Source organism: Siniperca chuatsi, linkage group LG6, assembly GCF_020085105.1.
Source record: "Siniperca chuatsi isolate FFG_IHB_CAS linkage group LG6, ASM2008510v1, whole genome shotgun sequence".
Classification (NCBI taxonomy): Eukaryota; Metazoa; Chordata; class Actinopteri; order Centrarchiformes; family Sinipercidae; genus Siniperca; species Siniperca chuatsi.
This window is the reverse complement of record NC_058047.1, coordinates 29,876,259-29,895,561: the sequence shown is the minus strand read 5'-3', so window position 1 is coordinate 29,895,561 and position 19,303 is coordinate 29,876,259. Positions and strand designations below refer to the sequence as shown.

General features: G+C 41.0%; 1 protein-coding gene across 3 annotated transcripts in view; it reads left to right on the top strand.

The window, feature by feature from the left end:
* trappc8 (trafficking protein particle complex subunit 8) overlaps positions 1–19,303 on the top strand; it is a 69,783-nt gene that overhangs the window by 28,147 nt on the left and 22,333 nt on the right. For all 3 annotated transcript variants that reach the window (XM_044198989.1, XM_044198990.1, XM_044198991.1), the window contains 9 exons: positions 5,123–5,238; positions 5,379–5,529; positions 7,361–7,461; positions 8,692–8,797; positions 9,579–9,710; positions 11,529–11,753; positions 13,319–13,424; positions 14,314–14,508; positions 19,017–19,189. In XM_044198989.1, the coding sequence (XP_044054924.1) occupies positions 5,123–5,238; positions 5,379–5,529; positions 7,361–7,461; positions 8,692–8,797; positions 9,579–9,710; positions 11,529–11,753; positions 13,319–13,424; positions 14,314–14,508; positions 19,017–19,189 (1,305 nt within the window). The remainder of the gene's footprint in view (positions 1–5,122; positions 5,239–5,378; positions 5,530–7,360; positions 7,462–8,691; positions 8,798–9,578; positions 9,711–11,528; positions 11,754–13,318; positions 13,425–14,313; positions 14,509–19,016; positions 19,190–19,303) is intronic.

Below are 19,303 nucleotides of genomic sequence, written 5' to 3'. Positions count from 1 at the left end.
TTTTCTACGCTACACTGCTTTCCTGATATGTTTTAACTTGGAAAAAGTTTTCAGTCATCGAACGTGTGGATCTTAAGCGATTTTAAGCTGGCTGCAACTCGATGTGGTTTACCGGACTGCCTCCACTGATGCTAGCTTAGCTAGGTTTGTTTTTAGCCCGGCGGCTAGGCTAGCCAGTCGCTTTTACCAAGGATTTTGAGCTTGTAGCACTTTTCTGGACTTAACTGTGGACTTTAAGCTTCGAAGCACTCTCACAGACTAAATGATAGCCCGATGGCTGAGTGTGGATCTTGTCACCTTACCGTCTCAAAGCTGAGGAAAAGTATCGCCTGTCTGGAAGCCGAGCACAGAGAAAAAGACAAGCTCATCCTGGAGTTCTCCACTGTCGCCTCGGCCCAGGCAAAACACCTGGCGGTCCTCAGCTCCTCTAGCTGCACAAGCCGGACTGTGACCATCCCTTCTCACTCCCCTGACTGCTCCACTCCAGAACTGGACAATGATCCCACTCTTCCGTGGCTGGGCTCCATCATCACTGGCACCCCGGAGCATAAAGCCGTTTCAGCTAAGCCTGAAGATCCGTGGCTCCTCATGGGTGCAAAGCCCAAAGCAATTGCCATTGCCTTGCAGAGCCCCAGTCGATGCACAGTCACTCGCCGGCGGGGGTGGTGAGAAGGCTCCGGTGAGTTCAACTCCACGCCAACCGGAGCACTGGACCGTAGCCTTTAAGGACAGACATGGTGCAAAGCGCCTGCCTCCTCCACCTTCACATCGGGACCTCCCGCTGGCCAACAGGTTTGACATCCTGGATATGCAGGACTTTTCCTCCACTGGAGGGATGCTCCCTTTTTCCAGTGGTCAAGTCTTCCTCCTCCTCTCGCTGCAAGTTACTGAAAGAGGCCATGATCAGGAGAAGCTCTGGGGGTCTCATTCGTCCTGAGACGGTAGAGAAGTCCTCTGCTAAGGAGGACACCGCCCCCTCGCCGCAGCAGTCCCCAGCGATAGCTATCCCAGGGACGGCTGATGGAACTCGGCGGTCTCCACGATCATCGACTCTGCCTCCTCTCATCCCCCCAACTACGCTGATCGTTGGAGACTCCATAGTGAGGAATATCCGCTTCGCTAATGTGGTCACACGCTGCTTTCCCGGAGCTATGACCCCCGACGTCCTCTAAAAGCTCCCCGGACTACTGGCTGCACTCCCGATGACTATCACGAAAATCATAGTCCATGTCGGCACCAATGACACCGCCCATCAGCAATCGGAGCTGACGAAAGCAGGCTTCATCTGCCTCTTTGACCTGCTCAACAGCACTGGAAAGCATGCTTTCATTTCAGGTCCAATTCCTACACTGGGCCGGGGAATTGGCCGTTTTAGCAGGATCCTCAGCCTTCATACCTGGCTTCAGTCTGTCTGCAGCACCCATGATGTTGGTTTTATTCACAACTTTAACTTATTCTGGGATCGTTCTTCCTTGTTTGCACGAGATGGTCTTCACCTAAACAAGTCATGTAGTCGCATGCTGGCGGCTAACTTGCAGCACGCTGTGCTGTCCTCCTCACGTAGTTGACTATTTACATCACCTGTTTCCCCTCGCTCTTCCTCTTCCTCGCTCTTCCTCATCCCACCAAAAACACCCGCGCACCCTCTGCTGTCACCACCTCCCCCTTGTGGACTGATCATAGTGCTGCTATCTGGAGCCCAGATCCCTCTAGTGCCACTTTTAACATTCCTGTGGTAATTTTGCATAGGTCCTTAATGCGAAACAGACACAGCCGACACAGCAATAATAATAACTTAATAAAGATCCGGGCCAGAACCCTACCTCCAGTCTCAACCTCAAATCTGAAGCAGCACAGACTTTTTAAGATGGCTCTTCTCAATGTAAGATCCCTCTCTAACAAAACGTTTATTTTAAATGATTTTATCTCTTCTACTGATTTAGATTTTATGTTTTTAACTGAATCCTGGTTACGTCCTGGTGATCACAGTCAGCTGTCTGAATTGTGCCCCCCTGATTTTGACTGTTTTAGTCACCCTAGGGTCTGTGGTCGAGGTGGGGGCCTTGTTACTGTCTATAGGAAGCATTTAAAGTGTAACCTCATAGCTTGCAATGATTTTTCCTCCTTTGAAGTGCTCATGTTTAAACTTGGCAGCCCCCTCCCGGTCATATTTGCTATTATTTATCGCCCCCCTGAACCAGCTATCTGTGTTCTTCAACCTTAGATCTCATAGCTCCTCTGAAAAATAGACCAAACTCAAAGACTAGAAAACAGCCATGGTTAAATGACGAAGCTGTAAAAAGAAATGCAGAAGAGCAGAACACAGATGGAAGAAATCAGGTCTCCAGGTCCACTTTGTGGCCATGAAAGAGTTATTACGCCTTTATAATAGGATGGTGAAGGATGCAAGAACATGTCATTTCTCTGCACTTATTTCTGCCCATCAGCACAACCCCAGATTCCTATTTAAGACTGTGGATCAGTTAGTTAACCCTGCCTCTCCTTGTGCCCCTGCTGAGTGTGATGCTGATTGTGAAAAGTTTCTTTTGCACTTTGCTGGAAAGGTGGAGTTAATAAGATCTGATATCACTGCCTGTCTGACATAAAAAATTGGATGTGGATAAATTTTCTTCAGCTCAACTCAAATAAAACTGAAATCCTTGTTATTGGGCCACAACATATCACTAAACAAATACTGCACAACATATCAAGCCTGTTGCAAAAAATCTTGGTGTCCTGTTTGATAGCAATTTATGTTTTGAGCAACATATCACTAAGCTTATTCAATGTTTTTATCACCTCAGAAACATTGCAAAAATACGATCTATTTTAAATCTTAGTGATGTAGAAACTGTTGTACATGCTTTTATCTCCTCACGCCTTGATTATTGTAACAGCCTGTTCACTTGTCTTAATCAAAAAACTTTGACACGACTGCAGACTGTACAAAACTCAGCTGCTAGGCTGTTAACCAGGACCAAGAAGCACGACCACATAACGCCTGTTTTAGCCTCTTTACATTGGCTCCCTGTTGGTTTTAGGATTGATTTTAAGATCTTGTTGATTACTTTTAAGGCTCTTCATGGCCTGGCCCCAGATTATATTTTAGACCTTGTAATCCCTTATGAACCTTCACGTAGTCTGAGATCTTCGAGCAGGGGTCTCCTGTCTGTTCCTGAGTCCAGGATGAAAACTAAGGGGGACAGAGCTTTTGCTATCAGGGCACTGAGGCTCTTGAACAACTTGCCCAAAGAAATTAGGTTGTCTGAGTCAATGTCTTCGGTTAAGTCTCATCTCAAAACACATTTTTATCTGAAAGTATATCCTTATTTTACCTGAACTGGCTGTTTATTTTACTGTTTATTTTATTGCTTTTGTGTATTTTATTTCTTTATATCTCGTCATTCACTGTGGTATTTTATTCCTCTTGTTGTGAAGCACTTTGTACTTTGTTTTGATAAGTGCTCTATAAATAAAGTTTTATTATTATATTATAAATGAGGCCCCCAGGGCCCTCTGGTGCCAACACTCTGGCAGAAGCTCCATCTCGATTTTGCAGAGTAACTGTATCAACAGCCTCAGCTGTTATTTTTTTCCCCACCAGCTTTCCACCAGCACTCCCTCTGATTGGTTAGTACTCGTTGCTTAAGTTGGTTAGGGTGTGGTTAGGGTTAGTCAATCAGAGGCAGAATATGGGCGGGACTTGGCAGAAAGCTGGTGGGTAAAAAATAACGCGCCTCAGAGGCAGGGACACGTGGAGCAGGCTCAGGGGCCATACTGGATGACTGAACATATCCACATCCAATGGGTGAGAACTAGGGAGAACACTGAATAATTTCCCTGCTTGCAAACAGGTTGGCCACTGGCTAACCAAATACACTGCCATAAGTCTGTCAGGGAGAGAGTCCACTCATTGGGAGACTTGGGAATGTGCCAGGCTCTCAGGGAAAAAAAAAAATGACTGTTAGCCTGCCTGTGGAAGCTGGGAAACCTTGCGCCCCCCTGCCTGTTCAGGTAGGCCACCACAGTGATGTCATCCAACCTCAGCATGATGGGTTTGTTGGTAGGTTGCTCAGTCTCTCCCTTTGTTTGCTGCAGCATGTTGGTCTGCATGTGATATTACCTATCTTCTCCAGTTGACTATGCACCAGATGCATTATTTGAGTAAGTTGAGTAAGATATGTGTAATAGGTATTGCTGTTTCTTCTTCAATGTGAATGAGTGCTTTGATTTGGTTAAGATTTATTAGAGTACCTTTTTTTTTAACTGATTACGGTTTTCATTTGCCTTTTAGCCGTTAAATCATCTGTCTCAAAATCCTTTGAAAGGACAAACTGTTAAAAAGCTCTCATCTCTGGTTTTCATGCTTTAACTGTTGTGCCAATGAAGAGGCTGATGTGCCAATGCAGAGGCTCTTTAAATAACCCAGCCACCACAAAGTCAAACTTCTACACCTACAGTGCAGGCGCCCTAACATCAGTAAAAACAGAGACATGACCATCTCCTCCTTCTCCTCTGTAACCCTAGTAGCTATCTCCACTTGCTGTAGCTGGTCCAATAGAGCCGCTATGCGTTCATCTGACAGACCTGCATTCAGTGCATAAAACCAGGCAGAGCACAAGACTGAATTCACTGGCTTAGCTGGAAAGTGCTCTCAGTGATGATCACAATGAGGCCCAGACATGTGACATCAAATCACCAGAGATGTGTGGGCTTTAGCTTCATACAAGTTATCTCTTTTTCTAGCTCTTGAAGCTTAATACTTAGTTTTCACTCATTAATAAAAGGCCAGCTTTTTGAGTACATATGTTCAGATTATTTTACATGTGTACAAATCTAATGCACATTAAGAGATTAGTGTACATATTCACAAATTTGTTGTATGCATTTAGAGATTCTTGTAGATATTCACAAATCTGGGTACACACATACAGACTGAGATACAGTTTCACAACTCTACACACATATTTGCAAATAATATTGCTACCGCTAATACCCCTATAGCTTATGAGAGCAACACAAGCTGTTTCACAGTTTGCTAAACTGGACTGGTGCTGTTTAGCCTGACATCCCCCAACATCCAACCAGCACTCAGACACATAATCTGCCTCTCTATCCACAGCTAGTCTCCAGGAAAGGTCTGAGCCGGTCTCTGTTCACTGCGACCAAGAAGTGGTTTGGTGGAGGGAAAGTTCCAGAGAAGAGCATCAGTGAACCAAAGAGCACGTGTGGCCTTCTGTAAGCTCCCCGGCACCACACCCTCATCACACTTGATATGAGACTTCAACAGGGCTCCCATGCATTTATACACTAACACCATGCTACACCATAAACACCATATCCATTGCTGGTTTGATCTTTCACATCTATGATGTCAGATATCCCCCAGAAGCCCCAGAGCTGCAGATCAGGAAGATGGCTGACCTGTGCTTCCTGGTTCAGCACTACGAGCTAGCCTACAGCTGTTACCACACTGCCAAGAAAGACTTCCTGTCAGACCAGGCCATGCTGTATGCTGCAGGGGCACTGGTGAGAACACAAACACACACACATACACCTATCTGTCCTTATGAGGACCATGTTAATGGCATTAATTCCTCAACCCACATCTTAAAGCTGTATTAAGAAGCCTGATCTCAAGCAGGCCTCTCTAACAGGAAGTTTGACTGAAATGCACACAGATTGTTTTTGCTGTGTGTAAAGCTTTTAATCTTCAGTTTTTGTTGAGTGTGCCAGAGAGGAGGGACTCTGGTACTTTTTGCACCCTAAGAGTTCAGTCATACCAGTGTGCAAACAGTAAAATTTCAGTAAAATCAGTTTGTAAGCTATCATACTAGCTGTGTCAAAAGCATTAAATGTAATAGAACCCTGCTCTGCTGAAGTATAAACTGTAGAACCCGACCGATTTATCTAGATATTGGTCTATCGCACTTATATTGATATCATATCAGTATGGGCTGTATCCATGCACCAATATGAAAACTTTTTTTCCGGTGTATATAATGCAGAAAAAATGCTTGTGGTAATATATTGATGTCACTTCGAAGTTTATCCAGCAGAGTAGACTGCAACTAACAACACTGTGGCAAGCAGTGCAGAAAGAGAGAGAAGAAGGTTTGTGTTCATTTCTAGAATTGGTTGACAATGTATATGTTAAATTATTTAACATGTTAAAGAATATTTAAGTTAATTGTTTAAGAAAGCAGCCTTCTGAGTACCTTTTGCATAGTTATATCGGTGCAAATCGGTGCACAATCCACCTAGAAAAGGTCTATTTTCCAGCTCAAAAATTCACTATATTGGCTGCCATATGGGTAATCTGTGAATTTTTCCCCTCTAAAATTGGTATCAGCCTCAAAAATTCCATATCAATCTGGCTCTAATAAACTGCTCCACAAACATGATGCAGCATGGTCAGCAGTCTGTCGTCAGACAGAAGTGGAGTGGATGGTACAATACATTCCTTGAACTGACTTTAAGTTGCATTGTGGTTTGTGACAGAGAGCGCAGTAGTCACCATGTCACCAAGCTTCCAGCACCACTTGTTTTGCAAGGATGCACCAAAGAATTTGGCTGTGCCTCTTTCAGGTTTGAATATGCACTTCTGTATCTCCTGGTAATCACCTGCATCCCCACAACAGCAGCAGCTGCAGTTCTCCGTCAGTGTCTACATTTGATCTTTTCAGTACTGCTATGTACTTAAAGGCATTTTAACTGCACTCTCAGCACAATACACAATCAGTATAACTACACCTGTAAGTCAGAAGTAAATTGAAATGGAACCTAAAAAGGAACTTCGGGTCACAGTTTTCTGTATCAGGCGGGAGTCTTAAATGTTGCTTTAGGTTGAGTATTACAGTTAAAGGTGTTTTGCTCATATCACTGGGGAAATGCTCTCTGATAGTTCAGGCAATGTTTTCCTTTTGTTTTAAGTGAGACTTTGTAACTTTGGCTGAACAGCAGCCGAAGTTGTGGCCGTAGTGTAACAGTAGCACCATAGGAAAGAGTCATAAAGTCAGTGAGCTGACTCAGTCATTTTAGTTTCACAGTAATATCAAACATTATACAACATAATCCACCATAAGCTACTGTTCATACGAGACCAAATAAGGCTGTAACAGCAAATTCTTTGAGTGGATTCAACTGAGCAATGGTGTGTTTTATTGCTTATCAATTCAATGGTTCACTTGTAAGAAGATGAATGTGTTCTTTCTTCTTTCAAAAGTCACATAATCTCACTTTAGCTCCTGCATGTTAAATCATAATCATGATGTTTATTTTCCTCAATCCCTCTATTCTTTCTGCCTTCCTTTCTTGATTACTCCATCTGTCCATCCATTCAACCTGCCACCTTCTATAGGAAATGGCTGCAGTGTCAGCCTTTCTGCAGGCTGGAGCTCCCAGACCATATCCAGCACACTACATGGACACCGCAATACAGACGTACAAAGATGTCTGCAAGTATGACCTAATTGCATAATTTTTTCCTCTGTGCTGTTTAAAGTCAGTTTTTGGGTAACAGACTATTGTGCTATTGCAATATCACTTACAGGCTAACCAAAGTGAATCTTTATTTGTGCAGCCTAATGAAAGTTTCAGGTGCTTAATATGTCTATTTTCATGATTTTTGAGTGTAAGGTCATTTTACTTCCTGAGTAGTTATCCAGGAATACATTTGAAGCTTGTTGTGTTGCCTTTGACAGTAGGGTTTTTCCTGGCTCACAAAGGAAGTTTGGTGGTATCCAGAGTGTGTGTTCATTGCTCAGAGTGTGCCCAGTGAGCCTATGCCTTCTCACTTTTCAAACTCTTTGGTTGTCAAATACATCTACGGTTATTCTCAGGGGTGTGGGTTCATAAATCCGATCTAATTATAAAACAATCGAACAGTATTGAAAAAATGAATTAAAGAAAATAAAATATATGCTTTTTCCAGATTGTATCTCATCAGGTGCTCCCTTGCAAGACCACTTCCAAACCTGGTTCAGAGGTGGCCACTAGTGTCCTTAAGGCTCTATCTGATATTTCAATCACACTAGTCATTCATGAACTACACTTTGTACTGTATGGCCCCTCACATGAGACCAGTTTACCTTGAGGGACCATTGCTCCAAATGCTTGTGAAGTTTACAAACCCCTCTTCACCATGATGTTTCATTTTGAGGACACAACATTGTAACACGTATGACAAAATTTGGATATACACAGCTATTGAGGAAATTAGGACACAACTGAGGTGTATTAAAGTTTTGGCTTTTTTTTTTTAGTTTTTATACAGTTTGCAGAAGAGATGATACATAACAAGGGGTCATTTTTAGCAGAAACTTCTGCAAGACTTTAACACAGATGCATGTCATTGTTTCCTAAGAATGACATAAGAAATAATAAACAAAAAAAAACAATATCAAATTAAAAAATATATTTATCATTATATCACTCTATATAAAGATAATTATATTAAATGAATGAATGAAATTAGAATGGCTTCAGAGGCAAAACACAAGTTGACAAGTTATAAACTCATTATTTGACAACTGTGTCCATCAGGCTAATACAGAGTAATAATTAAATCAGAATATTCCTCTTTAGTTTCGTTTATCCTTTCAGTAATTCCTTTTGTGTCTCTGGCAATTGTCAGTGTCTGTGACTTTGATCCAGCGTGTTAACATTTTTTCTCTTGACTTCCCTCTACAGGAACATGGTGATGGCTGAGCGCTGTGCTTTACTCAGTACTGAGATACTCAAGAGTCAGGGCAAATACTCAGAGGCTGCAACTCTCCTCATTAAGATGACTAGCGAGGTGAGAAAAACCAACATCATTTTCAGTCCTGTTGTACGTCTGGAAATGCAGCAGGTGCACTGCACACTTATCTCCACTTTCACGAAAATAGGGACGCATGTACACTGTGATATATTGTTTACTTGTGTGACAAATTTACTAATTTCCATCATTTCGTAGTGATGTCAAAATGAGAACTTTTATACGGTGGACACATATTATCCCATAATGCAATGTACAAAGTTACGTAAAATCGATTGTCACCATCCAAGAGATAAATACCATCACACACTGCAAGACAGAAAAAAGGTAAATGCAACTTCCACATGAGAGTAATGACCTGAGTACTGTGGAAACTGCTGTTTTCACCAGTTTACAGTTGTGATTCTAGAGGCCTGAGTAACTCCCTAAACTATTTTATATTTTATTCTCTCTCTCTCTCTCTCTCTCTCTCTCTCTCTCTCTCTCTCTCTCTCTCTCTCTCTCTCTCTCTCAAAACCTCTTTCTCTGTCTCTCTCTCAAAAACCTCTCTCTCTCTCTCTCTCTCTCTCTCTCTCTCTCTCTCTCTCTCTCTCTGTGCCTCTCTCATTTGTTGGGTCTCTGTAAATAATATTAGAAAGAGTACGGTCTAGACCTGCTCTATAGGAAAAGTGCAATGAGCTTCTGTTATGAATTAGCGCTATATAAATACAATTTAATTGAATGTCGATGGATGGATGGATTCATTCATAGAAGCAGAATTATCAAGTACAATTGCAGTGGATTAATTCTGCTTGGACCTTTATTTTACTTTTTTGTCCAGGACTCTGACCTGCGCAGTGCTCTGCTGTTGGAACAGGCTGCCCACTGTTTTATTAATATGCGTAACCCTATGGTGCGCAAGTTTGCCTTCCATATGATCTTGGCTGGTCATCGTTTCAGCAAAGCAGGACAGGTGAGCCATTCGACCATCACTGATCTATGTGGTCTAACAGACCATTCTTACTTACCATACTCACCATGCTTTATTTATAGTTTGTATGTACAGTGGTGTGCAAAAGTATTTGCCCCTTCCTGATTTCTTATTGTTTTGCATGTTTGTCACACTTAAATGTTTCAGATCAATAGGATTCAGGTCAGGACTTTGACTAGGTATCAAATTCACATCTGAATCCATATAAGGTTTGGCTATTATGCAACAAATGTTGAATGAACATTCGCAAACAGTTTGCTCAACTTATCTCCACTAGGCCACACCAAGTCTTCATTTTGTTTTTCTTCAGCTATTCAGAGACCCCACAAGAACACATCCCATTACATCTGGCGTAAAAGTAACACCGCATTTCAGAAAAAGAACATCATACCAACAGTAAAATATGGTGGTGGTAGTGTCATGGTCTGGGGCTGTTTTGCTGCTTCAGGACCTGGAAGACTTGCTGTGATAAATGGAACCATTAATTCTACCAAAAACTCCTGAAGGAGAATGTCCGGCCATCTGTTCGTGACCTCAAGCTGAAACGAACTTGGGTTCTGCAGCAGGACAATGATCCAATAATCCAATAATCCAAGTCCACCTCTGAATGGCTGAAGAAGAACAAAATGAAGACTTTGGAGTGGCCTAGTCAAAGTCCTGACCTGAATCCTATTGAGATGCTGTGGCATGACCTTAAAAAGGCAGTTCATGCTCGAAAACCCTCCAATGTGGCTGAATTACAACAATTCTGCAAAGATGAGTGGGCCAAAATTCCTCCACAGCGCTGTAAAAGACTCATTGCAAGTTATCGCAAACGCTTGATTGCAGTTGTTGCTGCTAAGGGTGGACCAACCAGTTATTAAGTTTAGGGGGCAATCACTTTTTCCACACAGGGCGATGTAGGTTTGGATTTCGTTTTCCCTTAATAATAACAACCGTCATTTAAAAACTGCATTTTGTGTTTACTTGTGTTATCTTTGACTAATATTTAAATTTGTTTGATGATCTGAAACATTCAAGTGTGACAAACATGCAAAACAATAAGAAATCAGGAAGGGGGCAAACACTTTTTGCACACTGTAATATGGGAAGGTATTTTGAAGTGTGTGGTTGTTGACAAAAGTAACCTTATATCACTTACCTGTTTTAGATGAGAATCAGAGATGCCCCTATGAGAAATATGGTTCACCCTAGACTGAGTCTGCTGTAGATTGAAGCACTTATTTAGGCAGTTGCCCTTTGTCAGATCAAGAGAAGGATGTCAGTGTACCTATGTGCATGTGATGTTATATTGAGTTATGTTTCTATGAGTTGAGTTTTCCTTAGTTAAGTCAAATTAACTGTTTAGTTGTTTTTTTCTTCTTTTTCACTTTTTGTGTTACATGTGTATCATGGTGACACTTGTAAATAAATCACTTTTTTTTGGATTTTGACAAAGTTTCTGGAGTCTGCCTCCTACCACCTTCTAAGTAACTCTGGTCATGCTTCTCCACACTGATTGATTTACTGTTAGTGTTAGAGAAGATGCAATATGTGAGAGGAATCCTTGGGTTTTGAAAGCACAGCAAGATAGACACTAAGGGTTTTAGCTAGATGGTCATAAATACAGTATATGGAGTGAGTTGTGGGTTCAGTGATCCATTATAAAACCTGACTAATGACCTAACAAATGGGGAATCTTGCCCTCACACTTCTCATGTACCCCTCTTCCTCATTTTCTGGTCCTCGTTGGTTGCCTTATGTACCTCACAACGTCTTCTTTCTCCTGCCCCTTGCCCTCCCTATTGATTCTGCATGTAGAGGAGGCACGCACTGCGCTGTTACTGCCAAGCCATGCAGGTGTACAAGGAGAGGGGCTGGTCTTTGGCAGAGGATCATATCAACTTCACAATCGGTCGTCAGTCCTTCACACTTCGCCAACCAGAGAATGCTATAATAGCCTTCAAACAGATCCTGACCAATGACAGCAGGCAGACAGCCACACAGCAGGGCGCCTTTCTCAGAGAGTATCTCTATGTCTACAAGGTAACTACAGTTTGTAACCATGTCTGTATGCTAAAATAGCTGATTTTACAGGATAGAAACTGCTTTATGTTTGTTCCATTCTCAAATCTCTTCCGCTCAACATTTACATGTGTCCACCAGCTCAGATTAAAGGCACAGTTCACCCCAAAATCAAAAATACATATTTTTTCCTCTTACCTGTATTGCTATTTATCCATCTAGATTGTTATGGTATGAGTTGCCAAGTTTTGGAGATATCGACCGTAGAGATGTCTGCATTTTTTGAATATAATAGGACTATATGGCACTTGTGGTGCTCAAAAAAATACATTTGAAAAACTCAACAGCAATGTCTCTTTTCAGAAATCATGACCTGGTTACTCAAGGTTATCCACAGATTTGTTGGGAGCACTTTCAAATGATGTGGAGTGTATCAGTGGATTTACTATGGGAAGCATGGGCAAGTGTCCCTCACGCTCACAATAGTCATTAGTTAAAGCAAAATATGTTTTAAAGTCCATCAGTGATGCAGCATGTGAAATAACAAAATATAGCTTTCTTGCTTGCTTTATAAACTCAACGCTGTTTTCTCTCTCTTTAGTGTCTTAAATTTAATTTATAAAAGTCTTAAAGGTTTTCTCTTGCCTGCCGTAGGCAGTAATGTTAGTTATAAAATGTTTTTGTATTAGATAGTGGGGCTCCACAGATTTGTTGGGAGCAGTTTCATGTAGGAACTATTTTCTTTCTACCGATAGGTCCTACATGAAACTGCTCACAACTGTGGATTATCTTGAGTAATCAAGTCGCAGTTTCTGGAAAGAGACATTGCTGTTGAGTTTTTCAAATGTATTTTTTTGGCACGACAAGCCGAGTGCCATATAGTCCCATTATATTAAAAAAATGCAGACATCTCTACGGCCAATATCTCCAAAACTCTGCAACTAACACCAAAACAATCTAGATGGATGAATAGCACTACAGGTGAGAGGAAAAATATGTATTTTTCATTTTGGGATGAACGGTCCCTTTTAAGAAAAACAGCAAAATATTTTACCATAATAATTATGCGGACCAGACACAGATTTCCATAACTATCACCAAGTGACTGCGGTCACATAAGCTCAACAATGTGTATATAAAATCCTAGAATATCTCTCTATAATCATATCTCCTTTCACAGTAACATCAGAGCTTGAATTGGAATCAAAAAGGATTGTAAACCAGCAGCCTGCACAGCTTCACACACAGCTATCATGGAAATTAGGACACAACTGAGGTGTCTTAAATTTTTTTTTTTTTTTTTTTTAGTTTTTATACAGTTTGCAGAAGAGTTGATACACAACAAGGGGTCATTTTTAGCAGAAACATCTGCAAGACTTTGACACAGATGCATGTCATTGTTTCCTAAGAATGACATAAGAAATAATAAACAAAAAACAACAATATCAAATTAAAAAATATATTTATCATTATATCACTCTATATAAAGATAATTAAATTAAATGAATGAATGAAATTAGAATAGATTAAGAGGCAAAACACAAGTTGACACACAAATAGCCAACTTGTGTGTGTGTGTGTTTCAGAGTGTGACAGGGGTTAATGAAGTCAGCCTCCCCCAGCTGCCTCTGCCCTGCATCCACAGCTCAGCCACAAGGGTCTACTTCGGACATGAACGCTGCCTTGCAGAAGGTAACACACTGATTAGTAATTTGTGATCTTTTCCAAGTTTGACTTAAAGAGTGAGGATTAGTCCTCATCACCCTTGGCCATTTGCTTTTGGTCCATGCTCAGGGTTTTTCATGCATCACACACACAGACACACCACTTACAGTAACAGCTGTAAGGGCTTATTTTAAGCCCCTTTCAGACATGCACCCTTTTCAGTTAATTTGATGGCAATTTGCTCTCTAATAATGTTAAAAGATCAAATGATGTGGAGTGTATCAGTGGATTTACTATGGGAAGTTGGGGCAAGTGTCCCTCGCGCTCACAATAGTCATTAGTTAAAGCTTCAGTGCAAACTATGTTTTAAAGTTCATCAGCAATGCAGCCTGTGAAAGAACAAAAGCTTTCTTGCTTGCTTTATAAACTCAACGCTGTTTTCTCTCTCTCTAGTATGTCTTAAATTTAACTGACAAAAGTCTTAAATATTTTCTCTTGCCTGACAAGATTGCTAGGCAATAATGTTAGTTATAAAATGTTTTAGTATCAGATAATGGGGCTGTCAAGAGATGTTATACGTCTATGAACTTAAAGTTAGATTGTTTTTTGTGGCATTGTGGAGAACTGTCACTACTGCTAGCTACAGCAGCTTGGAGACAGTAGCTCATTGGAGCAGATTTTAGCAAAGACTTAAATTAACTTAATGTCTCACCAAGATAACCTTATATACAGTATGAAAAGCAATATATTAACTACTGAGGTGCCTTTGAGCAAAGGTTTACTCTACCTTGGGGCTTCGAGGTGTGAATGTGTAAGTGTGACAGAGAAAAGACTATATATTATTATTATTATTATTATTGTTATTATTATTATATTAAACAACTAATCATCATTTTTTTTTATCTGATGTGTGTAGGGGAAAAGCAGGCAGCCACTCATGTGTCACTGGACCAAGAGTATGACCAGGATTTGGCAGCCATGTGGTGCCACCTAGAGGAGCAGCTTGTGGCTGCTGCCAATCATGGGGCCCTCCCAGTAAACTTCCAGCCCACCCAGTCCTGCCTGAACAGTCAGACAGACAACCTGCGCCACCCACTGGCTGTGGTAGAGGGTAAGAGGTCCTCAGCAGACACAGTTGTTGGGATTTACAGTGGTTTAAGGGGCACCAAATTGTGTATGTGCAATCAGTTAAATTTGGCTATTAATATTATCAAAGATAATCATAAATAATAACTTCAATTAATTAAGTCCTCGGGGCACCACAGTTAAACAAGGGAAAATTATAATGCTAATTAATTGATTCAGTCTCATAAAATACACTAAACTATCAATTTGGAATTCTGATTAATAATTAAATTAAAATTTTTAATTAAATTAATTAAAAACTACCACCAAAATTATCATTAACAGCTAGTAGGTTGAAAGATTTGGAGTTCTACACTGAAAAGGTTGGCAAATGATTCACTCTTGTGCAACATTAAAGAAGCCAGCATAATTATACACAAGCATTAATTAAAAGAGAATGAAGCAAAAACACTCAATATGAAGTCTAACTCAAAATGCACTAAACTAAAGAACAAAAGTGTTTGTGTGTGTGATCCACAATGGCTGCTTGGATACAAAATGCCGGCGACGCCGAGGCTGCATGTTGTCAGACAAAGAAAGTTCATTCAAAATGGCACCTGAGGCCATGTATGTTCAAGAGTGTGGCTCTGTTACAGGACCAAATTGAAGTGTACATGTGAAGTGTGGGGGATAAATGGTGCCAGGTTAGAAAAGAAGATAGTTGCATGCAATCTGTGGAGTGCCAGTGGCCCCAACATTCCCCCTTTTAGTCTCAGGATTGTACTAGATGTATGATCCTGAGAGCATAATTTTCCATGTGTAGTCCATAGTTGGAAAGAGTTGGAGAGGTTTGTAACATCTGTGCAGTTCATTGGGTCAACACTATCTATCTTGGCTAAGCAAAACAATCAGCAAGTTACAAAAATAAAATCCAGATAAACATGACAAATAGCATCGTATAAAATACATAACTCATGTTTCTCAGTTACTCTTGGGGTTAGTGAGAACAGGAAGGTTAGTTATGTAAAGTAGTTAAAGTTCCAGTATGTAACATTTAGGAGGAGCTATTGGCAGAAATTGAATATAATATTTATAAGTATGTTTTCATTAGTGTATAATCACCTGAAAATAAGAATAGTTACCACCATTGTTTCTCCTACATGCTTGGAACGGGAGGGTGAGACGAGCGGTATTCAAATGGTTTCAAACTGCAATTTCACCAGTAGATGCCACTAAATCCTACACACTGCTCCTTTAAGGTGAGATGCAGAGAGAGTGGTACTTAAAATGAATAGGACAGGTTTATGACTAGCTGTGTGTCATAATGGGGTGTGTCCTAAGATAGTGTTTTAAATTGTGGTGGTCTTACTGTCAAAGTACTACCATGGAGCTGGTCCAAGTGTACTTGCAAAATTGGACAGTGACATCTGAGTCCAATTAGAATTTAGGCTTTTCTAAGCCAATGGCATGTCTGGCTATTACAGAGTTCAGAAATATGGAGTTTGCTGCTGTTGCTAACAAAACCAAGTTTGCCTATGTAACTACAAGAAGAGTAAGGTATGCTGAGCTAGCATCTATCTTACTGTCAGTACAGGGATAGACTTTGTTCTTAGCTAATACTGTGAAAAGATAACTCTTGTGTGGAGCTCTTGTGCCTTAAGTTTCTCTTAACTTAGGGCTGTAATGCTCCTGGTAGCCAGAGGCAGAGAAGCATTCAGATGCGCTGTCACTGTCTGATGGATTATGACCATGTTCTGAACTGTGGTCAGAGATGCTGTGGTCATCATCTGAACAGTCTGTTGGCTGGTCATACTGCTGGGCCAGAATTTCTGAGTATGGCTTTCTACAGCTTCTACTGTGTGAGCGCCCTTTCCTAGTTGGTGGACAGGGCTGTTATGCTCACTGTGACTATGCTGCCTTTTGTCACCTCCCTTCGAGTTGTTGTGAGGGTGATGTTTTGAGTCACTAGGTCTGTGTGACGCTACAGTGTTTGAGCTGACAGGCTCAGTGGTTTACCCTGCTGCTTTGGAAGTGACAAGTTTCCCAAGCCATCTGTGTCATCTTCCTCATCTCCTGCATTGAGGGATTACCTTGATGCGTCATAAGTACAACTTGTGTGCGTACACATGGATGAAGGCTCAGCAAGAACAAAGACTTGAAGGTGGAGCTTTCTTCTAAGCCTGTTGCATTTTTGCCCTGAAAGTACGCATGCCTCAAACGTTTGTAATAATCTCTGGGATGTTCACGATGAGAATGTTTAATTTGGAGGGCTGTTACCATTGAGGCGATCTTGTCAGAAGTAGAAGAGAATTCTTCTGTCAGTGCATGACAGAGCTCTTGGTAGTCATTTCTGACACTGAGAGGTTGTGATTGGATAAACTTATGGACAGCTTTAGAGCTGGTCTTCCACACAAGTTTAATTTTCTCCCTTTGGGTTGCATGGGCCAAGTAAGTTAGATGGTGATCTAATTCCCACAGTTGTCTGGATCAAAATGTTCAATGTCCTTAGCTATAAACTCAAGCACTTCAAGGCGGGGACACTGTGAGGTCATTTCTGGTGAAGGTGAGACTAAGCTAGCATTATTGTATATGTGTGGATCATGTGCTACACTTCTCTCTGGTTGAGAGGCAGGGGCTGAATAGCTCTGAAATGTTCTAGTCCCCCTTTTGGAGGGATGAGCACTGATGAATGTGTTGTGTATCAGTGGCTGCAAAGAACATGATGGGGCATAAGATCTCATGGAGGATAAACTACATCTCTCCTCTCTGTCAGTCTCAGAGAGATGGGAAGTCCGGTAGCTGTTACCTCTGTCTCTGAGTGGAGGTTGAGGAAATGACTTTATCCCCAAGGACTCAGGGTTGGTCGGGGACTGTTCCCATCTGCTGAGTGGAGAGGGAGTTAACCTTTCACTAAGGGAGAAGTGTGAATAGGAGTAACTTGAATCACATTGGCTGAACGTCTGTGATGGGGAAAGACGTTCTGATCTAATCTCTAATCTGAAAAGAGATCTGACTCTGCTGACTGCAGGTCTTCTAAGTAGCGCTGTGTCTTAGTAAAAGAAGGAGCACTTAAATTAACAACTAACAAGTTGACTAAATTTCATTGAATTCGCTGTATTCAAATGCTGAACAGAAAAATTCTTACAATTCCTACAGAGTAGATTCAATGGCTAGCAGCAATAGCAACTCTTACTGTCTTAATGGTAGTCAATGGTATCAACAACCAAAATCTCTCAAATTCTCTAGCTAAATTCGAGGGATAAATAAATTCAAACCACAATGCACTTGTTTGTAAGTATAGCTGGATGTCTACTACTGTGGCATACTAGTGGCGGTGAATGTAAAGACATTTGCTTGTCTAAATTTTTTTAGAGTGTAATCAAAATTTTTTGACATGCACAAACAAATCAAAATCATATTAATATTATATTAATATTATTAATTATATATTAATATTACACAATTCTGAATAATTGCCAACAGTACTATGCCTCACATGCAACCATTTTATGGGATTTACAATGGTTAAAGGGGCACTAAATTGTGTAGGTGCAATCAGTTAAATTTGGCTGCTTGGATACAAAATGCTGGCAAGGCTGCATGTCATCAGACAATGAAATTGAATTCATAATGGTGCCTGAGGCCATGTATGTTCAAGAGTGTGGCTCTGTTACAGGACCAAATTGAAGTGTACGTGTGAACTGAATAGGAAAGACAGAGCAAGGCTAGAAAAGAGGATAGTTAGTTGCATGCAAGACCCTTTGTCTGTGTGAAACATCACTAACATCAACTTAGTATGTGGCTAACAAAATAACAGTGAGAACACATCACAACAATAAAACTCAATGAACCAAATCAATATATATGCATCCACAAAAGTAACACAGTCCTGTGCTTAACCGTGTACTCTACTATGCTATGTTATGCCCAGTTATTTGCTCAGTGGTTACATTACCAGTCTGTAAGGGAAGAAGTTGCTTAGCATGCTGCGTTGTTAGCTGGCAGACTGTGTAGTAGCCGTTGACGCTAAGCTTTGTTGCAGAAATCTTATGCAGGCCCTTGCAATGCTGCTTCAGATCAGAGACAGAATTCAGTTCTGCTGTGTGTCTGCTGTTAGCAGGCTTTAGAAGAGTTCCTGGAGAAGAGAGAAAGAACAATGGCTGCTGACCCTTTTATTGACCATGGGAGTTTACCTAGGTGTAAATACCTGGAGGATTTTGGGAGACTGAGTTTAATAGCTCTACTTTGTTTACAGAACAAAAGAGCATGCGGTCTCCTATTAAATATTCAGTTAAAGTCAGACGACTGAATGAATTCATCTGTGGAGTGCCAATGGTCCCACCACAGTGGAACTTTAAAATGGTACCTAGACTATTACTTAGTACTAGTCTACACTTAAGTACTAGGTATTTAGGTGTTCTGACATACAGTTTTAATGGATGTTTGCTATAGTATAAAGAATAAGAATATGAGCCATCCCATCACTATCTAATCAAACTGAACTGAATTGTGCCTGCTCAGTGTACAGCCCTCTTTCTGTCTTTGTCTCTGCAGAGCCAATCATAGTGGAGGTGATGTTGAGGAACCCTCTGAAGGTTTCTCTGGCTCTGTCCAACCTCTCACTCCTCTGGAGGTTCACTGCCAATGGTGCGTTTACATTGAAGGAGAAGACAACTGAAGAGTTGGCAGGAGAGGCCATCACCAATGAGGAGACCATGACTCTAGGGGTGGGTGACCTAGGCAAATTTCCTCTTAGAGATTTTTATTTTTATTTATTTTGATGGATGGAACTACTAAAACTACTATTTTCAAAGCCTCTTCAATATCTATTTACTTTGCAG